Source organism: Myotis myotis, unplaced genomic scaffold (genome assembly GCF_014108235.1).
Source record: "Myotis myotis isolate mMyoMyo1 unplaced genomic scaffold, mMyoMyo1.p scaffold_m19_p_8, whole genome shotgun sequence".
Lineage (NCBI taxonomy): Eukaryota > Metazoa > Chordata > Mammalia > Chiroptera > Vespertilionidae > Myotis > Myotis myotis.
In genome coordinates, this window is record NW_023416390.1 from 90561725 (window position 1) to 90585319 (window position 23595).

Genomic DNA, 23595 nt, shown 5'->3' on the forward strand with positions numbered 1-23595 from the left:
TTTATTATTTAAAGATATGTTATTTCTGATTTTAGGAGATAGTCCTAACTTTTCTCAAAAAGGTTGCTCAAAGATTTTATTTATTCATTTTTTGTATCCCTAGTTCCTGGCATAATTATTGGAACACAGTGGGCATATGATTAAATTAATGGATGAAATATTTTATACCTATTTCTATCAATAATATTGATAGATTCTATGCCTGCCCAAATTTGTAATATTACCAGTCTTTCAAATTCTCAAATGGTTTTCTTGAACTGATCCTCATTATAATCAAAGATATATCATGGTGGATGCAATTCTACTATAAGGTCATATAATATTATCAAGACTCAGTGTAAAAATTTAAATAAAAATAATAAGGTCAGCACTAACACATATTTTACCATGTAACCACATTTAAGTAAAATTTTTCATAATATTTATATTTTCTACAAAATAAAGGTTACCACATCTAAATGTGCTGGGGGCTACATAAATTGGAGCCATCATTTGACTTCTATAAAACTTCATCTTCAAGTATTTGTTTAAGTCTAAGTTTTTGTTTCTTTATTCCCACTCTGTCTCATTGAAACTATTCCTCTAGCAAACAAGAAAAGATTTCCTTATCAGGATGCCTCTGACAGTGTGTTGTGAGGTATGGCTCATGCTTATTCTGTAAGTGAGGAAAATATGGCTTAGATTCACTTTATGCCCAAATGAAGCAGCTATTGAAAGATAGACTGAGATTCCAATTCAGACCCAAACCTGATCTTTCCTATGAAAGCCCACAACTTGTTTGGTTTTGCCAATATATTGCCCTAGTAATTCACTGCTGTGTTTCTATTATTTTCACCAATGTTATCACTTAATAGAAAGATTAGCTACTAAGTTTAAGCATTGTGATCATTCACTGTCCGTTTCACTCCTCAGCATCATAGAATATCAAATTTTGTGCCCTGGCAACTTACTTCTTCAAAACAAGTCCTTTAAAAATATGCATTTACATCTTGTTGTGGCTGATATAATATGGTTCAATACAGTTTTTATTAGATAAGTGAATGCCATTAAATTTGATGTTCTTATTTCAACATCATTGAGTTATCTAATTCTCAAAGATAAAATGAATTTTGTACTGATTTAAAATGAGCCCCTCCCCTCTTTTTTGAAATACCAAGTCTTGTTAGAAAGAAAGCTGGGAACTATATTTAAAATCTGACACTAGACCCCTTTTCTGTGTGAAAGTGAAATCCCTTTAGAGAGTGAAAATATGCCAGCCCTGGCGGAAGGGAATCTAAGCACTAAGAGCTTCTCCCTGCAGTGCTGAGAAATTTATACCACTTCCCTCCTAGGATGCAATTTCTGCCTCTAGATAGTTTGAGGAGTTCATAGTTAATCTCCCAAGTTCTCTTTTTCTCTACTATCCTATGTGCTTGTAAATGTAAGACTGGCTAAAAGACTTGGATGAAACTAGATAATATTACATAAAAGGGAGGTAATATAACAAAAACGACCCTTTTCTTCAAGAAATGGCTGATTTGTCACAGGAAACAAGGAAAATGCAAGATGAGACTAGAAAGTCTTGCACCAGAAGGTAAGGAAGTTCTCAAAGAATCATAAGGGTATGTGCGAATGTGCATCCCCTAGCTACATATGGGACAATTTGAGCACAGAAATAAATGATGGCATCAGCCCCAGCACCCCGCACTGCCGCCTTCTCCACCCCCGCTGCCTCAGCCCAGCTGCCGCCGCCACCGCCCCAGCCCCGCCAGTGGGAGAACTTCTGTGCTGGAGACACCCTTCTGGGGCAAGACTTGCTTCCTGAGGCTTTAGTGCTCACTGAGTCTGCCCCCTAAGTGTGTCCCTTATGGATCTGAGGAGTTGTAATCTGGATGGTCCCACTCTGATCACTGGGTACACTGGCTCTTGGATCTCTAAGGAGGTGCTAATTTAGCCTCTGCCTGAGGCTACCCAGCAGGAGCTATGGAGAGTTCTGTAGAATCCTCTTCTTTGTTTGGGGTTTGGAGGTGTCCAGATGAGGCCCAGCTGTGAAGCAATGTAAGCTGCTGCGGGGCCTTGGGCTTTCTTATGTAGGTTAAGGGTGATTGTTCATAATTAAAGTGATTAACTACCCGCCTGGCATTTAGTTAAGGGTTTTTATTCCCTCCCTAACTTCAGGGAAAAATCCCTACCTGGGGAAACAACCTTGGTTAAAACACATAGCGCCAAGAAGGTGAGCAAACATATTAAGAACAGTATGCCATATACGCCAGGTCCCTTGAAACATGCTGTGCAGATGTTTCTTCCCTGCAGTGACTGTGTCAAGCAGCAAGGATGGACCGGCTTCAGGCAGCCTTCCTGTGGTTCTGGATGATGTCCGTTTTGTCTTTTAGTTGTATTTTTGAAGTAGTTGTGCGAGGCAGCAATTTCCAGTGTTTACCTATGCCGCCATCTTGGTTCTCCCGGTACTTACTTTCTGCATTGCAGTTCCCTACATCAGAGTGCTCCCACATGTCTTGCTTTGTATTAGGAAATGACGTTGTGATCCATTTCACTACAATATTACAAAATGTTTACAAGAAAATATTAAAACACAAAAGGCAAGATAGAGCAAAAGAAACTGCTTCCTTCCCCCAAAAAATCTCTACTCCAGAGCCCATAGCACACAGGAGAATCAAAAACAAATATGCCCCAGATCACAAGTTCCAGAGGATTGGAGGGGAAAAAATGAGACGGAAGTGGTGGTATGAAAGGAAATGGACGTTTGCAGCAGAACTGCTTCAGTAACCAACCGAGCCTGAGTGAAATACCCTTTCTTGTATGCAGTGAATTCCAAACAGGCTAAACTTTAAGATATTCCTTCAACTGAAATTAGAAAATACCCTGACAATAAAAGTAGCTCTTTTGCCTAAGTTTCCTAAGAGCCTCTTTTCCCACGAACCAGTGATATGAACAGAAGTGTGTCACAGCAGCCCTTCCATTTCTTTCATAAAAGCTTCATATGCATCATCCTTAGTTTGTACTGAGATGGGAACAGTTGGACCAGATTTGGGGGCTGCTTTGGCAAGAGGCACAGTAGAATCATCCTTCGACTTTCTCTGTGGAGCAGCAGTAGCCCCTTTATTCTCCCGACGGACCCTCAGTGCGGTGGGCACGAATAGAGTAATCTCTGCCTTGGGATTAGTGATTTGTGGCTTGGCACTGATGGTTGCTGTGGCTTTCTTCTCAATGGTGGCTGCACTGGTGCCATCCGCCTTGGGTCGCTGGATCAAGTTGGGTGGAGCACTTAACACTCCTGGGTTTGGCAAGGGAGCCGGTGGGAAAATCCCAGGTGGGGCAGGTCCGAGTGGAAGCACCAAAGGTGGGTGCATCATGCCTGGACGAGGTTGAGGGATACCTGGAGGTGCAGGGGGAGGTAGCCTTGGTGGGGGTCCCCGAGGAGGAGGACCAGGAAGCAGACCTGGAGGAAGACGTGGAGGAGGGCCAGGGGGTCAGCCTGGTGGTGGTCCTGGAGGTAAAAGTCGGGGTAAAGGCCCTCGGAGTCCTGGCATTCTGGGTGGTCTCAGGAATGGAGGAGCTCCTGGAGGTGGTCCAGGAGGAAGGCCTGTAGGTGGTCCAGGTGGCCGTAAACTTGGAGCAGGAGGTGGTCCAAGAGGAGGTGGTTCTGGCATGGGAGGTTCTTGTATCTGAGAAGGGGGAACAGAGTGAGGGGGAGCTTGCTGCTGTGAAGAAGCAGATGTGCCATCAGAAAGAGATTCCTCTTTATGCTGCTTTTGTAACTGCTTTTCTGCTTCAGAATCTTCATAATCACCTTCATCATTGTCCGCTGAAAATTCCTCAACTTCTTGTCCCTCCTCGGGGATTTCCTGACCTGCTATTCGAAGCATCATGGCTTGAAGAGGAGTTAGCTCCTTAATGTTCTTCTTCTTCTTCCTGGATTTCCCAGGCATATCTGCAAATCGTACACTCAGACCTGACTTTTTTTCTTCATTGTTATTTCTTTCATTATCATCACGGTGCACAAATTCATCTCCGTCACTTTCTCCATCTGATCTGTCAGTGTCGCTGTCATCATGCTTATCTTGATCCATGTCCTCAGGATAGCCATCATCTCCACTGGTGCTGGAAACATCATCATCATGGTCCCGTTGAGCAAGTTTAGGACTACATAACATGTCTTCATCTCGTCCGCGAGGGGGAAGATCCAGGGCAAAGCCCACTTTATGGCGGCCATACATTTGCAAGACTTGAGGAGGACGTGGACCAGGGGGTGGACCCGGAGGTTTTCTACCAGGGGGCAAACGTGGAACACCATGCCCAAGAAGAGGAAGAATAGATACTGCCCTAGTTGGAGGTCCATAGGCTGAGGTCTTCTTAAGGATGGAGGGTGGTTGGGCACCAGGAAGTGGAATGTCCTGGATCAAGACGTTGGAAGGAGCATGAGGCATATCTGGCAAAGGGATACTATCCACTTCCACATGCTGAGCATTCTTCACAGCATCAAAATATTGGCTAAGTTGAGCCCTTTTCTGTTCACATTCTACTTCTAGCTTTCTCAATTCTTTGTAAATTTCTGGATTCTCTTTGTCATAGAGTCGTAGAATACGTTCAAAGGTCTCACGCAGCTTTTTACGCTTGTCTTTCAGCACCTTCTCATTTAATTGTGGCTGTTGCACTGGGTTAAACTCCATTTCATCCAATCTCTCCATGTCCCGGGTAATTTGTTTGGGATCCTTCATCTTCAAAACTGCAGCTCATACCATCATGCGCTGTTTTTTGTTCTTCTTTAATTCTCTCTTCCGGGCTTCTTTTCGGGCTTGGTCTGTGGGGTTCATAAATTTTCCACCCTTGGTGGATGTTGTGGATCTTCGTCCCATGTTGACAATCTGTATGGTTCACTTGTTTATTAAAAAAAAACCAAAGAACAAAACAAAACAAAAAAAAAACCACCAAAGCTACCAGGATCAACATAAGAATGTCCAAATGCTTCTGCTGGGCTCTGGGACTGTGAGATACAGGGGGGGCGGGGGGGGTGGGATTCTCGGCCTCTTTCCCTTCATAGGGGCCTTCACCGCGGCTCCGGGTCAGTTATACAACAACTGCCATCTTGAAACCTCGCGCCCCGCCACAGGCCCATATTTTTAATTATTAGCTGTATGGTCGGTGCAGGCCCTCTTCCAATTGCAGACTTCTGACTTCTTGTATTCTCACTTGGGAATGTGGCAAGCAGCTCTCAGGCCTCCTTTATAAGGGGACAAATCTCATCATGAGGACTCCACCCCCAGGACCTAATCCCCTCCCAAAGCTCCAGCTCCTAATCCCATTGGCTGGGGCAATAGGATTTCAACTTATGATTTTTTTTTTTTCAGATCATCATCATAGTTGGCTCTTTCCTAAACGTGCCTTAACATACAAAGAATGACCAGGTGTTGTTCATTTAAAATATCTTTTAAAGTCATTTCCCAGAATTACAGGGTAGATGAGTTAGTGATTAAAGCACTTTGGAAATAAAATATTATCAATGCAAATTAACATCATTAAGCATTCTTATTCACTGTATGTGCTGTTATAAAGAAAAGCTTAATAAACTCAACACATTCAAAAAAGAAAGTAACCTTTTCTGATTTTTTAATACTTTTGAAAATGTTTCAAAAGGTTTGCCATTCAATCAGGTCACAAAGCTCTGGGGGAAGTGTCATCTTTGAGGATAAGACTAAATATGATCTTAGCAATAAATAACACCTCTCAATTTTTTTAAAGTCAACAAGGTAGTTCGGAGGGAAAATAATTATTTCTTTTCTTTATTCCTTAACTTTAAAACTTAGTTTAATGTCATTTGCCATAAGATTCTCTTTCTGTACATTTAAACCCAAGGTACTTTTCTGATCATAAAAAGATAACATGTTTATACATTATCAGGAATTCAGAGGATCATGGGGTAGAACATTTCTTTATTAAAACACTCAAAGTTTAGGTCAGTGGGAAATAATCTTAATTAAAAAGTTGTACATTTTCTTTCCAAATGTCTTGTTTTTGTTTTTTTTTTTTAACTTAAAACTTTTTTGTTCAGATTATTACAGTTGTTCCTCTTTTTTCCCCCCATAGCTCCCCTCCACCTGGTTCCTACCCCACCCTCTGCCCTTACCCCCGCCCATGTCCTCATCCATAGGTGTACGATTTTTGTCCAGTCTCTTCATGCACCCCCCTCACCCCTTTCTCCCCCAAGAATAGTCAGTCCACTCCCTTTCTCTGCCCCTGATTCTATTATATTCACCAGTTTATTCTGTTCATCAGATTATTTATTCACTTGATTTTTATATTCACTTATTGATAGATGTGTATTTGTTGTTCATAATTTGTATCTTTACTTTTTTCTTCTTCTTCCTCTTCTTAAAGGATTCCTTTCAGCATTTCATATAATACTGGTTTGGTGGTGATGAACTCCTTTAGCCTTTTCTTATCTGTGAAGCTCTTTATCTGACCTTCAATTCTGAATGATAGCTTTGTTGGGTAATCTTGGTTGTAGGTTCTTGCTATTCATCACTTTGAATATTTCTTGCCACTCCCTTCTGTCCTGCATAGTTTCTGTTGAGAAATCTGCTGATAATTGTATGGGTACTCCCTTGTAGCTAACTGACTTTTTTTCTCTTGCTGCTTTTAAGATTTTCTCTTTGTCTTTTGCTCTTGGCATTTTAATTATGATGTGTGTTGGTGTGGTCCTCTTTGGATTCCTTTTGTTTGGGGTTCTCTGCGCTTCCTGGACTTGTAAGTGTATTTCTTTCAGCAGGTAGGAGAAGTTTTCTGTCAATATTTCTTCAAGTAGGTTTTCAATATCTTGCTCTCTCTCTTCTCCTGGCACCCTCATAATTCGGATGTTGGTGCGCTTGAAATTGTCTCAGAGGCTCCTTACACTATCTTCATATTTTTGAATTCTTTTTTCTTTTTGTTTTTCCGGTTGGGTGTTTTTTGCTTCTTCGTATTTCAAATATTTGACTTGATTCTTGCGATCCTCTAGTCTGCTGTTGAAACTCTGCATAATATCCTTTATTTCAGTCAGTGTATCCTTAATTTCTAGTTGGTCCTTTTTCTTAACCTCGAGGGTCTTACTAGATTTCTTGAAGGCCTCACTACATTTATCGGCGGTCTCAGGAAACTTTTTGAGGGTCTTACTAAATTTATCAGCGGTTTCTAGAAAATTCTTGAAAAGCCTTAAAAGTGTGGTTTTGAACTCTATATCCAGTCATTTGCTTTCCTCTATTTCTGTCATTTGTGACCTGTTTCTTTGTCTCCGCATTTCTTATGCTTCCCTGTGTTGCTAGAGTGGCTTTCTGTGCTAGGTGTTTTATAGGGCCCAGTGGCTCAGCCTCCCCAATTACCTGTGGTGGACACTCTTGGTCCTCCCCTTTGTGGGCTTTGTGCACAGATTTATAGTTAAGCCTGACTGTTGTAGGTATCACTGGGAGGAATTGACCTCCAGGCCAATTGGCTGTGGGAATCAGCTGTGAGAATCAGTGGGAGAACTTCTTTTTTTTTTTTTTTCATTTCAAAAACTTTTATTGGCATAAAAATAAGAATTGGAAATAAGTTGGCACCAAATAATTCACTTAAATGCATATTACAGTATTGGGGTCAAGAAACTATTTTATCCCTCTTTGCTGTTTTTCCCCCTTCTGCCCACTTTCCTGGGTGTTGGGGAGGTCGCTGACAACAGTCACAAATCCAGCGACCTGATGGGAAAGCACTGAGGCCCACACAGAACGTGTGGTAGCCTCTGTCACACACATCACAGAACATCATTTCCTCTTCATGGTGGGGCTGTGCACACACAATGCAAGTTTTATATTCCATGCACTGCCATGGGTAGGTCTTAATCATAGAAACAAGCTCCATGGTCATATCCAGGCAAGAAGGATGGCCGCTGTTCTCACACTGGGAGCAGTGTATAAGAGGTTCAGCCTTCCCTTTCTTGTTGGACTCCTTACCCTTCAGGCAAACTCCACATAGAGCATTGGGAATGACCTTTGGAGAAGTGCCCTTGTTCCTCCTCTTCTCGTCCCCACGCCTGTCCTCGGCATCGTCCAAGTCGCCCTCGCTGTCGAGCGCAGTCATCTCGGGATCCAGTGGCAGCTCATAAAGAGCCGTGTTCAATAGCAAGTAGCGCAGTTCATCCGGCGAGTACCTTTTGTAATATTCCTGAAACTGTCCAGGGATGAGGGCCACGGGGTAGGAGCTGACCTTGGTCCACTCTGTTGGTAACACCTTGTACTTCCCTTGAGACACCTGGATGACGTGTGTCTGTAAGTCGAAGTATGCCCTCCTCTCTTCCATGAGCTTCTGGTTCAGGCTGCTGTTGAACTCCGCTGCTTCCTTGGCAGCTTTCCTGATAAACTCGGGCACTTTGCTGGCTTTCACTTTCTGCCTATTCTGCTGCTGCATTTGCGAGTACTCTTTGTAGTGGTCCATGATGCGCTGGCGTTCTTTCTCTTGCAGAATAACTGAATACTCAGCATATTTTGCTGGATATTCTTTAATCATTAAATCAATCACTTCATCACTGCGTAATGCTGTTAAACCTAGGGTGCACTGCGTCTCCGTGATGACGTTCAGCTCTCGCAGGTAGAGTTTCTCCTTATGAGACAAATCTCGTCACTCTGGGTACTTCCGTTTGAAGGAGGTCACCCCCAGGTACTCGCTGACCTGCTCCTGAAGCATGCAGTACTCCCCCGTCTCATCGGGCGGCCATTTGTACTCGATCAAGTTTTCTGCTGGGTAGTAGCTAAAGCCGAGGTCCTGGCTGGAGGTCTCGAAGCTCCAGGAGCTGTCTCCAGAGCGCATCCACCTCCTTTTCCATGGCTGGGTCCTGTCATTTGAATTGTCTTCATTGTCATCCTTCAGGGACTGTGCCCTAGGGGTGGCCGGGTTGCTGTCGCACGGCTGCAGGGACAGGGCCGCCCAGGGTCCTGCCACCACCATCAGCCCCAGCGCCCCACACCACCGCCTCCTCAGCGCTGCCCCAGCCCCGCCAGTGGGAGAACTTCTGTGCTGGAGACACCCTTCTGGGGCAAGACTTGCTTCCTGAGGCTTTAGTGCTCACTGAGTCTGCCCCTAAGTGTGTCCCTTATGGATCTGAGGAGTTGTAATCTGGATGGTCCCACTCTGATCACTGGGTACACTGGCTCTTGGATCTCTAAGGAGGTGCTAATTTAGCCTCTGCCTGAGGCTACCCAGCAGGAGCTATGGAGAGATCTGTAGAATCCTCTTCTTTGTTTGGGGTTTGGAGGTGTCCAGATGAGGCCCAGCTATGAAGCAATGTAAGCTGCTGTGGGGCCTTGGGCTTTCTTTTGGAAGTTCTGTTTCTCTCTGACCCAGCTGCAGTTTGTTAGGTAGTTTTCAGATTGCAAAGGGCCAGGCCTTTCATATGCAAAAGCCTCTGCCACAGTTTGGGTGGGGCTGGGTCTCCAGGGATTAACAGGGTGGGGCAAACAGCTATGGCTGACACTCAGTTCTACCCTAAGAGGCCCTGAGTCTCAGTGTCCTGATAATCCCTGCATGCACCTCTGAGAGAAAGCCGCCCTCGAGTTCCACTTGCTGCCAGTCAGCCCAGTTTCTCCCCGTATGAGTCTGGGTCCCCAGAGACTAGCCCGGAACTGGAGTTCAGAGCAGTTGGGAGCTTGAGACTCCCTCCCGATTTGTTGGGGTCCAACCTCAACAGGTCCAGGGGTCCCCGAAGGTGTGGACGGAGTCGACAAAGAAGTAATGACATGGAGACAGCGTTCAGTTGATCAGCAGCCTAGCCAGGATCTCCAGCCAAATTCTGTCTTTTATTTTCTTGTGACATCTGTATTTATACCAGTTGATTTTAATCCTGTCGATTTCTATTCCAAAGGTTAGAGCATTTTCTATCTCCATTCCAGGGAGTAAAGATTATGTAGCTTAAGGGTGATTGTTCATAGTTAATGTGATTAACTACCTGCCTGGCATTTAGTTAAGGGTTTTTATTCCCTCCCTAACTTCAGGGAAAAATCCCTACCTGGGGAAACAACCTTTCTCGGAGAGGTGACCTTGGTTAAAACACATAGCACCAAGAAGGTGAGCAAACATATTAAGAACAGTATGCCATATACGCCAGGTCCCTTGAAACATATGCTGTGCAGATGTTTCTTCCCTGAAGCGAAATGAAATGGATGCAGGAGAGCCCATCTGTTATTGACAGTCTTCTGACTCTTAGCAGGCCCAGATTTCATGTCCATGGGCTTCTGTGAGTTCCACATCCTGAAAATAACTACTCTCCCCTCTTTTAAATTGTTAGCTGGGTTGAGCTGGGCTGATCTTTTTCATGAGTCTTGATTAGAACAGCCTCTGATTGCAGAAAAGTGTGGCTTCGGGTGGGATATTCTCTTGCTCCATAACTTTCCATTGCTAATTATTGCCTTTAGGTTCAAGTCCATTCCTTTTTCTAAAAAGCTCCAAATGCAGGCTGTAAAGGTTCAACTAGACAGCTGCATCCTTCTCTCTCACTTCTACTCAGGATCCAGCCAGGATCATCTCAGACCTGGTCTCAGTTAGCTATTGCTGTATAAAAATTCCTCAGGGCTCAGTGACTTGAAGAGATAAGCATGAGTTATAGGATCCTACTGAGTCTATAGGATTTAGCTGGGGGTGGGGGGTTCTGGCCTCAACTGAGCTCACTCCAGCCAGCTGGGGTTGGGTAGGTGGCTTTGGGCTTTGTCATGTATGGGAGGGTAGGGATCAACTGGTCTAGAATGGTCTGGCCTGGGACAGCTGGGCTGCTTGGTCTTTCTGTCATCCTCTAGCAGGCTGGCTTGGATTCACTCACATGGTGGTAGCATGCCCTCTGCACTCTTTAGACTCTGCTTTAGACTCTAGCTACAGGGAAGTAGGAGATGCCATAGTGTACCACCCAGATCTTTCTGGACAAAAGCTTCCTTCCTCAGGTGCTGTGAGTTTGGGCTGCTGATGACTCACCCATCAGTTGCTCTCTGGGAACTGCTCTCTGCTGAAGTTAATCACTTCACTCAGCATGCTCCCTTCCCATGGGCTACCTGCATTCAATGGTTAGTCTATGAAGGTGTGAAGCTCATCTCTCCTCACTCCACTGTGGAGCTGGGATGGGCTTGGAGCATTGTCCCAAGGCTCTCCATGGGTCAGCAGAGGCCTGTTTCAGCTGCATTGCAGTTCAGTTTCTCCCGGAAGCCCAATTCTCCTCCCTCAGTTCCCACAGGTGCTGTTTCTGAAGACCCTCCCTAGTAAACCCATCTTCATGCAAACCTTGGGAAACTCACCTCCAGCATGTGACTTTGTTACTGTGGGTTGAAAGAATTGGACCCACACCTTGAATGTTCACCAGCATACCACTAGGGACATGTCAACAAGCAGCTCTCCAGGGGAAATAGTTTTCATTTGTATGTTTGCCAATTACCATGGTGTAAATACTCCCACCATGACCTAATTCAAACCATTGAAGTCATTGAATGTGGAAGTGGGAAGAGATGTGCCAGATGGACTTACAGGTTGGCTGAAGCAAGTCTTTAAAATAGATAAATACAAGGAAACAGAGAACACTTATTAGATGTTTTAGTAGGATGCAATCTATAAATAGTGAAGGAATAAAAGAGTTAGAAAATCACTATTAGTAACTATCCTATATAATAAAGAGGTAATATGCAAATTGATCCTCACTCTATCACAGCATCACAAGATGGCTATGCCCAAAGCGGAGGTGGGGTTCCCATAACAAGCCATAATGAACAACAGCAGGGACCTGAGGGTGCTCTCCCTGCCTAGTGGTGCTTGATAGGAGACTTCAGGCAACACTCCCCACCCAGTGGGGTTTGATGGGGGTGGTGCTGGCCATGTCGGGATCTCACCCAATGGGGGAGGGGCCGGCCAGATCTGGGTCTGGGTCTCACGCAAATTCAAGGTGCATGTGGGAGTGTGGGGACTTAACTCTGGGTCCCGCGGGATGTCCCAGACTCTGACACAGGGAAGATTTCCATATACATTTTACTAATTTTCTTTAATCTCTGACACTTCTATTATAGAGAAAGGGCAAATAGCAATATTAAAATATATCCTCTAATTAATTCCCTTTTAATGTGCATGAATTTCGTGCACTGGGCCACTAGTCATAATAAGTACCATCAATGGATGCTAGATTTGGGTGTGAAATTTTGAGAAGTAAAAAGATATTTGTGTGGTCTGATAGTGTCATCTTACAAATTACTTGTAATTGCAAACAGAGAAATTGAAACTTTATAGATTTTAAACCTGGCACAAACCACTGAAACCAGGGCTCAAAGCTAACAGCTCCAGAACTGGGTCAAGTCTGCATCATGTGGCTCCTCATATAATGAAATGAAAAGAACCAACAGCAGAGCCAACAGCAAGTCCTGAGTATTACCACAAAAATTCTTACCCAAAACTGAACATCAAGAAATTAGAAGAAAAACACAACGGGGGAAATTTTTAAAATATAAATGATATGTTGATCAATATTAATGGCAAGATAGCCAATATAGATGAGGGAATGTTCTGATTAAAAGAGGCTAATGAGATATTGCAAGTCAGTGCAACACATTAATTGGGATCTTCTTTAGCAATAAAGCACAAAATTGGGACAATTAATAAAATCAGAATAAGTCTGGAGATTAGATAATGTTATTCTTTCTATGTGAATGTCTGGATTTTAATAACCATTGGTTTTATATAAGAAAATTAATATTTTAGTTCCAGGAAAATCACTCTGAAGTATTAAAGAATAAAGTAACATGACATTTTGCAACTTATGTAGATCTACAGAGTGTGCCCTTTGATTCTGGGCTGGGGTAGACTTCTGATACACCCCTGTCTAGACCTGCAGGACCTGTGAGGGGTTATGGAAACATTCCACAAGAAAGCATTTTACTAATGGTGCAGAGAACCCTCTGTACTTTTGAATACTTTATGCCCACACTTTCCTTTTTAATTTATAGACTTTGCTATTTTTCTGAATGGAAGAGGTATGCGGGCAGGATAAATAGCCATCTCAATGGTGATTTAAGAAAATTGACTTTATTTAAGAGAAGAGGCTGGGAGATAGGGTACCCAAAGGGAAGGGCTGCACAGCACCTAGCCAAGGGGGCATGGGGTCCCGGAGCTGGAGTTTCATCCTTATGCACAGTCACTGGCAGGAAGCTTTTGTGGTCGGTGGGTCTGGGAGCTGAGTTGGTGGAATGGGAATGCGAATCAAGTGTCATCAGGACAGTTTTCATTCCTTATATGGTCTGATTCCTTGTGTCCCTCAAGTTTTTCCTGGTCTTTGTCCTTCTGTGGTGAGAAGCTTATAAATGGCTATTAAAGCCTGGCCACAGTGGTTCAGTGGTTGAATGTTGATCTCTGAACCAAGAGATCATGGTTTGATTTTCAGTTGGGGCACATGGCCAGGTTGTAGGCTTGAGCCCCAGTGTGGGACATACAGAAGGCAGCCCATCAATGATTCTCTCTCAGCATTGATGTTTCTATTTTTCTCTCCCTCTCCCTGCCTCTCTGAAATCAATAAAATTATCTTTTAAAAACTAGCCATTAAGGATCATATTGCCCTACAGTCTGAACACTAAACACTTCCTATATAAGATCCTCCTCACTTTCCTATTTAAACCCTCTTTTTATGCTTAGGGGAAAATCATGAAGGAGAAAATACTTCGTTTTGTATTCTGAAAGAAGGGGTATGTGTTTAACTCTGCAGAAGGGTCAAATTTTACCCCACTTGCCACTGAGAAAGAACCACTGTAAATGTTTTACAAGAATTGAGTGCCTGGGGGGATTGTTCTTTTTTTGTTAATACATGTAATCCATTTTTCTCTAAATATAAAACATACTTTTGTTCTAGGCTTTTAAACATATCAGAAAAACTCAAAATGGTTTAAAGTGCTTGCAAAATGGCATTTTGATAATATAAGTGTAAATTAACTCACACTACTTAGCTAAATTTTTTAAAGTTACCTTTGATTCAAAAAAAGTAAAGTGAAAATATATTTGCAAATATGCTTGATGGCTCAATGGATCTTGGATATTTTGGAATTCAGTGGGAGTTGCTTGATGCATTCTTATCTGTCTGTGCCCAGCAACTGGCGAGATGCACCTGGAATTTCAAATAGATCTTTTCTCTTCAGAGGAGTCTTAACATGTCACTTCATTCACTATCACTCACATTCCTCACTATGCTATGAAGTGTCAGGAGAGAAGAAATGACATACTTACTGTACGTCTCTGCTTGACACAAAATCACTCTGATTTTGAAACAACAAACCTCTCCCCCGAATTAAGAGGCTCAGAAATATGCCATAGGGCTTTTGTCTAAAGACATTTGTAGAAGAAAAGTAGGAAGCTAATATTTATTTAATGTAAAGCATCTAACCAGAGATGTAAGGCATTTCCTATTTGATCCTAGCACAACATAACATTTCCTCAGGGCACAGATGAAGAATTTCAGGCTACAGCGATGATGGAACCTGCTCAAAGTCCAAGTGTTTAGAATTGATGAAAGGTTGAGGATGAATCTGTTTTGCATGACAAATGACTACTGTGAATTACATCATAGTGATTCTTGCCATCACGTTACCTGTAGAGGAAGTATAAAAGTTGATTTTAGTCTCTTCTGTCTCCATGACATTCTTTCCACTCCTTCAGTATTCTTCTCTGACAACCAGAGAGCAGGAATTTTTTCTAATTTTCTGAATGAAACTTGAGTCAGAATAGGATTTAACATCATCACATCTTAATATGTTACACTGTAAAAACCTGCGCTTTTCTTCATTTGTCTTTTTCATTTACTTTCACACAAAACACTTCACTTCTGAAACTTCTGGTCACCAAGGGTGTGGGGGATTTTCCCACACCAGCTGGGTGTCCCTATAACCCTCAGATACTACCTACCTGGAGATAGCATCAAATCTCACTAATTAAGAGCTCAGTTCCAAAACATGCAAGAAGTGGGTCACCAGGTTACATACGTCTGTCCAAATTGTTACAAATGGGAGGTTCCTGTGACTTCTTCCCCTTGGATTTGATATTTTGCTAGAACAGCTTACAAACTCAGCAAACACTTATGCTTACCAGTTTATTAAAGAATGTGACAAAAGGCACAGATAAACAGCAGGAAGAGGTACATAGGGTGAGTCTGGGAAGGTCCTGAGTGCAGGAGATTTTGTCCCTGTGGGTTTGGGGTGTGTCACCCACCTAATATGTGGATGTGTTCACTAATCTAGAAGCTCTTCAAATTCTATATCATTGGGATATTGTGGGAGCTTCCTCACTTAGACATGATCAATCATAAACTCCATTTTCACCCTCTCCCCCCTTTTTGAGGATGAGGAATAGGGCTGAAAATTCTAAACTTTTGATCATGACTTTGTCTTTCTGGTGACCAACTTCTATCCTACGAGGCATACAAAAGCTCACCCAGAGTCACCTCAATAAAGCAAAGACACTGCTCCTGATCTGATCACCTAGGAATCTACAAGAGTTTTAGGAACACGCTGTCAGGAAGAGCGCAGAGACCAATGTATGTATTTTTTATTATTTCATACTAGAGTCCTGGTGCACAAAATTTGTACATGGGGAGGTGGGTCCCTCAGCCCAGCCTGCACCCATCTCCAATCTGAGACCCCTCAGAGGATGTCGAACTGCCAGTTTAGGCCCGATCCATCAGTCTAAACCAGCAGTTGGGCATCCCTCACACAATCTGGGACTGCTGGCTCCTAATTGCTCACTTGCCTGCCTGATTGTCCCTAACCACTTCCACCTGCTAGCCTGATCACCCCCTCACAACTCCCCTGCCAGCCTGATTGATGCCTAATTGCTCCCCCGATGGCCCAATAGCCCCCAAATGCCCTACCCTGCAGTCCTGGTTCCCCCCCAACTGCCCTCTCCTGCTGGCCTGGTTTCCCCTAACTGCCTTCCCCAGGAGGCCTGGTCCCCCCAAACTGCCCTCCCCTGCTGGCCATATTGTGGCAGCCATCTTGTGACAACATGGGGGCAGCCATCTTGTTCTAGGACATGATGGTCAATTTGCATATTACCTCTTTATTATACAGGACTAGAGGCCCAATGCACAAACATTTGTGCACTCAGGGGGGTTTTCCCTCAGCCCAGCCTGTGCCCTCTCGCAGTCTGGGACCCCTCGGGGGATGACCACCTGCTGGCTTATATTGCATAGGATAGAGGCCAGGTGCACGGGTGGGGGACAGCTGGTTTGCCTTGAAGGGTGTCCCGGATCAGGGTGGGGGTCCCCGCTGAGGTCTGGCCAGCCTGGGTGAGGGGCTAATGGCTGTTTTCTGGGTGGTCACACCCTCTTTAGGGTGGGGGTCCCCACTGGGTTTCCTGGCCAGTCTGGGTGAGGGGCTGAGGGCCATTTTCAGGCTGGCCAAGCCCATTGGCAAAGGGTGCTCCCAGCCTCTCCTTTTTTTTTTTTTAATTCTGGGATTTATTTACCTTCTATAATTGTTGGCTTCAGTGGAGCTGAGAGCCGGCTCCTGCTCCCGCCAGTTCCATGGCCACAGCCGGCTGAAAGCAGGTATCTGGGGTTTATTTATCTTCTATAACTGCAACTTTGTTGCTTTTGAGTGGAGCTGAGAGCCGACCGCAGGCTGGCTTCCTCCATCACTGGAGCAAGCAAGCCTCCTGCTCACTTCAGCTCCGTGGCTGCCAGCCGCCATCTTGGTTGGGTTATTTTGCATACAGTCGCTCTGATTGGCTGGTGGGCGTGGCTTAAGGCATAGCAAAGGTATGGCCAATTTGCATATTTGTCTTTTATTAGATTAGATGTGTATTTAATAAGTATTTCATTTCTGACTTTGCAATAACTTAAAATAAAATATTAGTGAAGGAGAAACCTGGAGATAAAGTATTCTTGCTTCTGTCAAACTAATATATTCCAGCTTGTATTGAATGAATATTTAGCCTAGATATATACACTAATAAAAGAGAAACACCCAAATTTGTGTCACTCCACTATGCCCACCAGCCAGTCAGAATGACTATGCAAATTAACCCAACAATGATGGTGGTTAATTTGCATATGCAGGCACCGAACAAAGACCTAAGGCTCTGGCTGGAGTGAAGACTGAAGACTGAAGAGGCTTGGCTTCTCTGCTGCAGCCAGACCAAAGGCCTGGGTCCCAGGTGCCAGAGGAAAACCGGTGCCAGCAGCCAGGGGAAGGAAGGCTTATTGCGCAAATCTTTGTGCAACAGGCTTCTAGTTTATTATAAAAACCATGAAGAAATAACATTTTAATTTCTAATACTTTTTCTAATTGGTACCACAATTGAACTGAATATTTTAAAACTCAAGTGTGCTAATGTGGGTCATACTGAAAAATATTTAAGATTACATCACTGTCACAACCATATTACTTCAGAAATCTCTAATCACCTACACCCTGTTGATATGTAAATGTAATGTAAGCCAAAAAAATATAAAACATCTTAGAATTTGTAATGTAGTTTTGAGTGATCATTTCTGTATCTAATGGCAACTTTTAATAACCAATAGTTATTTGGAAATACTGAATTATGTTAAACATAATTTATTTAAGTAATCATAAATTTATACTGTTTAATTTATAATCCATTCATATAAATAATTAATTTTTTAGAAATAAAAATGTTTAATTTCATAGAAAAATCTTCTACTTATTTTACATTTTAAGATGCATCTATATTGCCTAACATCTGCCTTGTGATTTTCAGTTTGAACAGAAGAATTTGGACTATATAATTTAAAAAAAATATTTTCCAATTTTTAAAGATAATGTGAGGTCATCACTCTATTTTGAAAACTACCTACTCTTGAAAGAGCCTGTTGAGAAATCCATTTATTTATTCACAAATACATTTCATATAAGCAACAGCTCTATACAAGACACTATTTTTAGATAATTGAGAAACTGATTAAGAAAACAAATTTAGCCGAAACCGGTTTGGCTCAGTGGATAGAGCATCGGCTTGCGGACTGAAGGGTCCCAGGTTCGATTCCGGTCAGGGGCATGTACCTGGGTTGCGGGCACTTCCCCAGTGGGAGATGTGCAGGAGGCAGCTGATCGATGTTTCTCTCTCATCGATGTTTCTAACTCTCTATCTCTCTCCCTTCCTCTCTGTAAAAAATCAATAAAAAATATTAAAAAAAAAAAAAAAAGAAAACAAATTTAAATTTTTCCATGCATATTTTATAGTGTTGGTAGGTTTATAAATAAATGTGACTATTTCAATCCTTGATCCACAAACAAATGAAAGTAAGAGAAAAGAGAATACAAAGAGGTTGCCAAGGGCTAATATTTAGTTTTTAATGAGGTGACCTTTGAGTAGAGACTGACTATGTGGGTAAGCACACTTTGGTAAAAAAGTAGCACATGTAAAGAGCCAGAGATAGGGCATGCTTGGGATATTTAAACAATGGTAAGGAGGCCAGTTTGGTAAGGGGTACAGTGACTCCTCACTTTATTCAGTCAATAGATTATTGGAAACTGTGACTTTAACGAAACAGCATATAATGAACCAATTTTTACCATAGACTAATTGATGTAAACAAGGTTTAAGTTCCTAAGATGCAATTCTGATCACAAAAACATCAACAACTCCTGAATAAGACCCAAACCACTTCTAATATTAACATAAATGTGAGGTATTCTTACATGAAAGAGAAATTAATTAAAAAATAAGGCAGTTATAGCCCTAGCCAATTTTGCTTAGTGGATAGAGCATCGGCCTGCAGATTGAAGGGCCCCAGGTTCTATTCCAGTCAAGGTCACATGCCCGAGTTGCAGACTTGATCCCCAGTAGGGGGCGCGCAGGAAGCAGCCAATCAATGATTCTCTCTCATCATTGATGTTTATATCTCTCTATTCCTCTCCCTTCCTCTCTGAAATCAATAAAAATATCTTTTTAAAAATAAAAATAAGACAGTTATTTTACAACCCACTTATTCTAGTTTAGGGTTGAGGGTATCTGGAACCTATCCAAATAGTTGAGGTTGCAAAGTAGGAACCCACCCCAGATAGGATGCTCTTCCATTGGAAGGTGCACTTACACACACACACACACACACACACACACACACACACACACATACACACACACTGAGACAATTTAGACATGCCAATTTATGTCACATGCATATTTTAGGGATGTGAGAGGAAACTAGTATACCCAGAAGAGAAAGTGTCCCAGACATAAGCAGGATAAGCTGACTCCACACAGATGGTGGTTCCAACTGGAAATTGATATTTTCTTCTCATCAATATAATAATGAAACAATGTTGAATGAAGCATTATTAGAGGACCTGATGTAGTTGGAAGGGGGAGGGGGGGTTGTAAGAGATGAGATCCATAGGAAATAAGGGTGTGGTAATAACTGGTCTGTAGGCCATTGTAAGAGTCTATTTCTTTCAGTGAAATGAGACACCAATAAGAACAACATGTTCGTATGTTCTATAATTATTCTGGATGCTCAGTGGAGTATAGACTGTGAGAGATAGAAAGAAAATATGTAGGCAATTACAAACATGGCAAGAAATAATGGCAGATTAGACCAAGTGTTGCACTAATATATGTATACTAGAGGCCCAATGCATGAAATTCATGCAAGAGTAGGCCTTCACAGCTGTGGTGGCTGCCTTGATCCCTCCTTCACAGCAGCAGTGGCTGCCTCAGTCCTATCCTTCCCTCTTAGATGTGGCACCTGCCTCGATACCATGGGTGAAGTCCCGGCTTCATCCAGAAGGTCATCTGGAAGGATGTCTGGACAGCCATTTGGTCAATTTGCAAATTACACTTTTATAATTATAGATGAATATATGCTATATACAATTTGTATGCATATGTACATATATGTATATTTTTAATAGTTTTTTTAAAGGCTTTAGATTTGCTAATGAATTGGAAATACAGCAAATAGAAAAATAAAAACTGAGGATGATATCAAGGTTGATTTTTTTGGCATTAATGATGCAAGAGAAAAATGAATTTGCCACTTACTTTGGTAGATGAAATTAAATGAAACTGGTTTGTGGAAGGCTAAAATATTTTATTTTGTGTATGTTATTTTTGAGATTACATTGTAACTTGTTAAAAGTAAAATTCAACTGAGTAAATGTGAAGATCTAATTGACTTTATTAAGCAATTCATGAAGCAAACACCATCTCATGTAGCAACTAGAAGGCCTTTAGAGGGGTTTTACCAAATAGAAGGATTTATAGGCAGAGGAGAGTGTTTTTACCAGAGAGCTACCTGAGTTGGACAGGGCTCTTCCTTCCTCCACTTTTGTCAAGCTAGTGAAAAATAATTTAAAAGGGTGACAGAAAACAATGTTGAAGCCAAGCAAATGGATTTGTTAAGGAAGCAAAGTGAGCAAATTTATTAAGAATACACTTGGCATGTCCTAGCCTGTTTGACTCAGTGGATAGAGTGTTGGCCTGCAGGTTGAAGGGTCCTGGGTTCAATTCCAGTCAAGCCTGGGTTGCAGGTTCGATACCCAGTGGGATCATGCAGGAGGCAGCTGATCAATAATTCTCTCTCATCATTGACGTTTCTCTCTCTCTCTCTCTCTCTCTCTCTCTCTCTCTCTCTCTCTCTCTCTCTCCCCCTTCCTCTCTGAAATCAATAAAAATATATTTTAAAAAAACTTGGTATAAAGCACAAGTGAGCAACTCAGCTAGTCTGAGTGCCCACCTGGTGGGGGTTCAAGGATTTTATACTTTTTCCCACTATCAGTTTCCAGGTTCCCCTGCTGGATATGTTGGGCAACAAACTAGATTTCAGAATCTTCCTTTTACATTATTGTGGCTTTTCCCAGAATTTATGAGAACAGCTGATGATTTTTTCTTGGCAGGTCCCAAGGCTGCTAACTTCTTTGTTCACAGGGTAAGATAAATGTCCCCTTTTCCTTCCATTCTCTTCATCCTGCCCTAGTAGCTATTTATACAGCCTAGTAGATATCTATCCCCTCAAGTGAGACTATCCAAATGTTTTTTGGGGCTTTGAGGGTCGATGGTCAATTTTCATATCTTCTCCCCACTAATGAAGGACATAGGGCTGGTTCTCGGGTGGTATCACTTGTTCCCTGTCTGGGAAGGTAAGGGTTAGGGTTCTGTATAGATTTTTTTCAGCAGTCTGGTATAGGGGGTTGAGCAATATGTTCTAATATCCTTGTTGGACAACGATTTGTAGGCGCACTGCCTCTAGCCTGGAAGACACAAAACAGATAAGGGTATTGAAAAGACAAGGTCCAAAAAGAAGTAGGAGAAGCAGAGAAACAAGAGAGCCTAGAAATGGTAGCAGCCAAGATCTCCATGATCAAATGCTGGACAAGGAACTCCACCCTTGTTAAGCCTCAGCATAGATTTATTTGGCCTTGTCTAGAAAATACTGGGTATGATCCTATAATTGGCCTGTTTGCTTGACTAAAAACCAATATTCCTCTCTCTCTCTCTTTCTCTCTCTCTCTCTTTTTTTTTTTTTGGGGGGGGGGGACAACTGATGAGGAGTTGATTTGATTCTGGAAGTTAGAGAAGCTGTAATTGGGGTATTAAATTGAGCTAATTCAGAAGAGAGGTTAACATAGATATTGTTTGCTGAGACTATTCAAGTGGTCCCAGTGGCAGTTCCTGCTATTCCAACCAAGTTGCTGATTCCTATTAGAATGGGAATTAGGGGACCTCCTCTTTTAGAGATTGAAGAGTGGTGCTCAATAGAATGTGTATAGGAATTGTAGTGTCTGAAACAGATATAGGGGGCAAAACATATCCTAAAGTGCAAAGTCCTATCCAGTTGGTGGGCAGACTCTGATAAAGTGGAATATCCACACATCTATAATAATAAAAGCATAATATTCTAATTAGACCTAATAGTCAAATGACCTTCCAGATGAACCCTGGGCTGTGAGGGCTGAGCCCTTTACACAAATTTTGTGCATCAGGCCTCTAGTTAAATATAATCCCCTTTGAGGAGGGAGACATCTTGACATTTGATATATATTGAATTGGGTTTTATCCTTAAGAGTGCACTTCCATAAGTAGATATTGGCAAAAACCACTGTAGTTAAGGAGCTAAGACAAGGGATGTTACCGTGGGAAGCATTACTACTTTTGTCCTCCCTAAACATGACCTGTTGGGTGGTGTCAATAAAGGTGTTTCCCTGGGAATTATTATGAATGTGGGAGCAGTTGTCTGCTCCTATACTTCCCCAATAGGAATTGACCATTAAAGCCAGGTGGGAATAATATAATGTTTTTCCCCAACAGAATCCTCTAGAGAAATGGTCGGCAAACTGCGGCTCGTGAGTCACATGCGGCCCTTTGGCCCCTTGAGTGTGGCCACGAAGTTTCAATCGTGCTGTATGTGTGTGCCCACACGTGGTATTTTGTGGAAGAGCGACACTCAAGGGGCAGCAGTTTGCCAACCACTGCTCTAGAGTAATTTTGTCTTTGAGAAACATATATTTGGTGGAGAAGTAAGTTGAGACATGTATAAGGGAGGGTCTAATAAAGGAGAGAACTTTTGTAGTTGATGTATATCTGAACAGCAAAGTTGCAAGATGTTAGAGATCACATGGGTCAAGAAAATAAGGGAAATGACTACAGAGTAGGACCTGAGTTTTGAGTCCATTTTTGTTACTGGATACATATAATTCCTGGGACCCAGAAGGAGTCAGTATATGAATCCCTGCATTTGAGCCCAAAGTTGTAGAGAAACTAGACATGCCTCTCCAGGCTGGCCTATGGCCTGCAGATATATCCAACAAGAGTGATTGTAGGGAGTATTAGCTAGTAAGTTAACAGCAGCTTGTAGGGGTTTAATAAAAAGAGAGGTATTGGTTGTAGGTTTAAGACAGTCTGAAAGGGAGAGGATAGTCCATGGGATGATTTAAGTCAGAAGTCCTATCATTATTTATATTATGTAGTCAAGGTTTTCAAAAGAAATAATTCCACCCAGAAGGAAGTGAACAATTCCTCATGCATTGGTCTAGTTTTATAAAGGAAATGCAAAGAAGAACAATAAGCCAGAACAAAGGTAATTCAAGACATCATTATCAATCATTGCTTATCTAGAATTCTTAAAGAGCGGCCGTAGGTCTTCTATGGGTTCACTTGCTGTCTCTCGATTCATTTGTCTCTTGTTCAGTTGATTAATGAACCCAACTAGCTCTTCCTGGTGCCTTAACTGCCATGAGGGTGGTGAGGAAACTGGATAGGCTCCTTTCAGTTAGGGGTGAGCAGGGATGCAAGAATCCCTCTTTCCAAGTCTTTATCATAACTTTGGTTGTGGTGGTTGTAGGTAGTGACTCTAACCCAAGTTTTTTAATAGCCAAGTAGGTGACAGATTTTACAACCTGATTCAGCTCTTCATCTAACAAGAGAACAGCACTAATAAAGGGCCTTCCATATAGGGTCTTATATGAACTTAATCCTGAAAGTGGAGTTGGATTTCTCCTCATTCTTAGTGAGATTAGGAGTATTTGAACCTTGTTTTGAAGGGTCTCCTGGCACAGTTTTGTGATTTCTCTCTTTAGAGTATGGTTCACTCTTTCAACCTTGCCTAATGGCTGAGGCCTCCAAGCAGTA

The 23595-nt window shown here is 42.4% G+C and overlaps 2 protein-coding genes across 2 annotated transcripts; both read right to left on the reverse strand.

Moving 5' to 3' along the window:
• Nucleotides 1-2942: 2942 nt before the first annotated feature.
• On the reverse strand, nucleotides 2943-4890 carry LOC118661682 (WW domain-binding protein 11-like). Its single transcript, XM_036319969.1, is given in 1 exon segment — nucleotides 2943-4890. A coding segment is annotated over 1 exon segment (1914 nt). The 5' UTR covers nucleotides 4857-4890.
• Nucleotides 4891-7540: 2650 nt separating this feature from the next.
• On the reverse strand, nucleotides 7541-8952 carry LOC118661695 (PHD finger protein 10-like). The gene is given in 2 exon segments (XM_036320005.1): nucleotides 7541-7677; nucleotides 7680-8952. Coding segments are annotated over 2 exon segments (1329 nt in total). The 3' UTR covers nucleotides 7541-7621.
• Between the last annotated feature and the right edge of the window lie 14643 nt (nucleotides 8953-23595).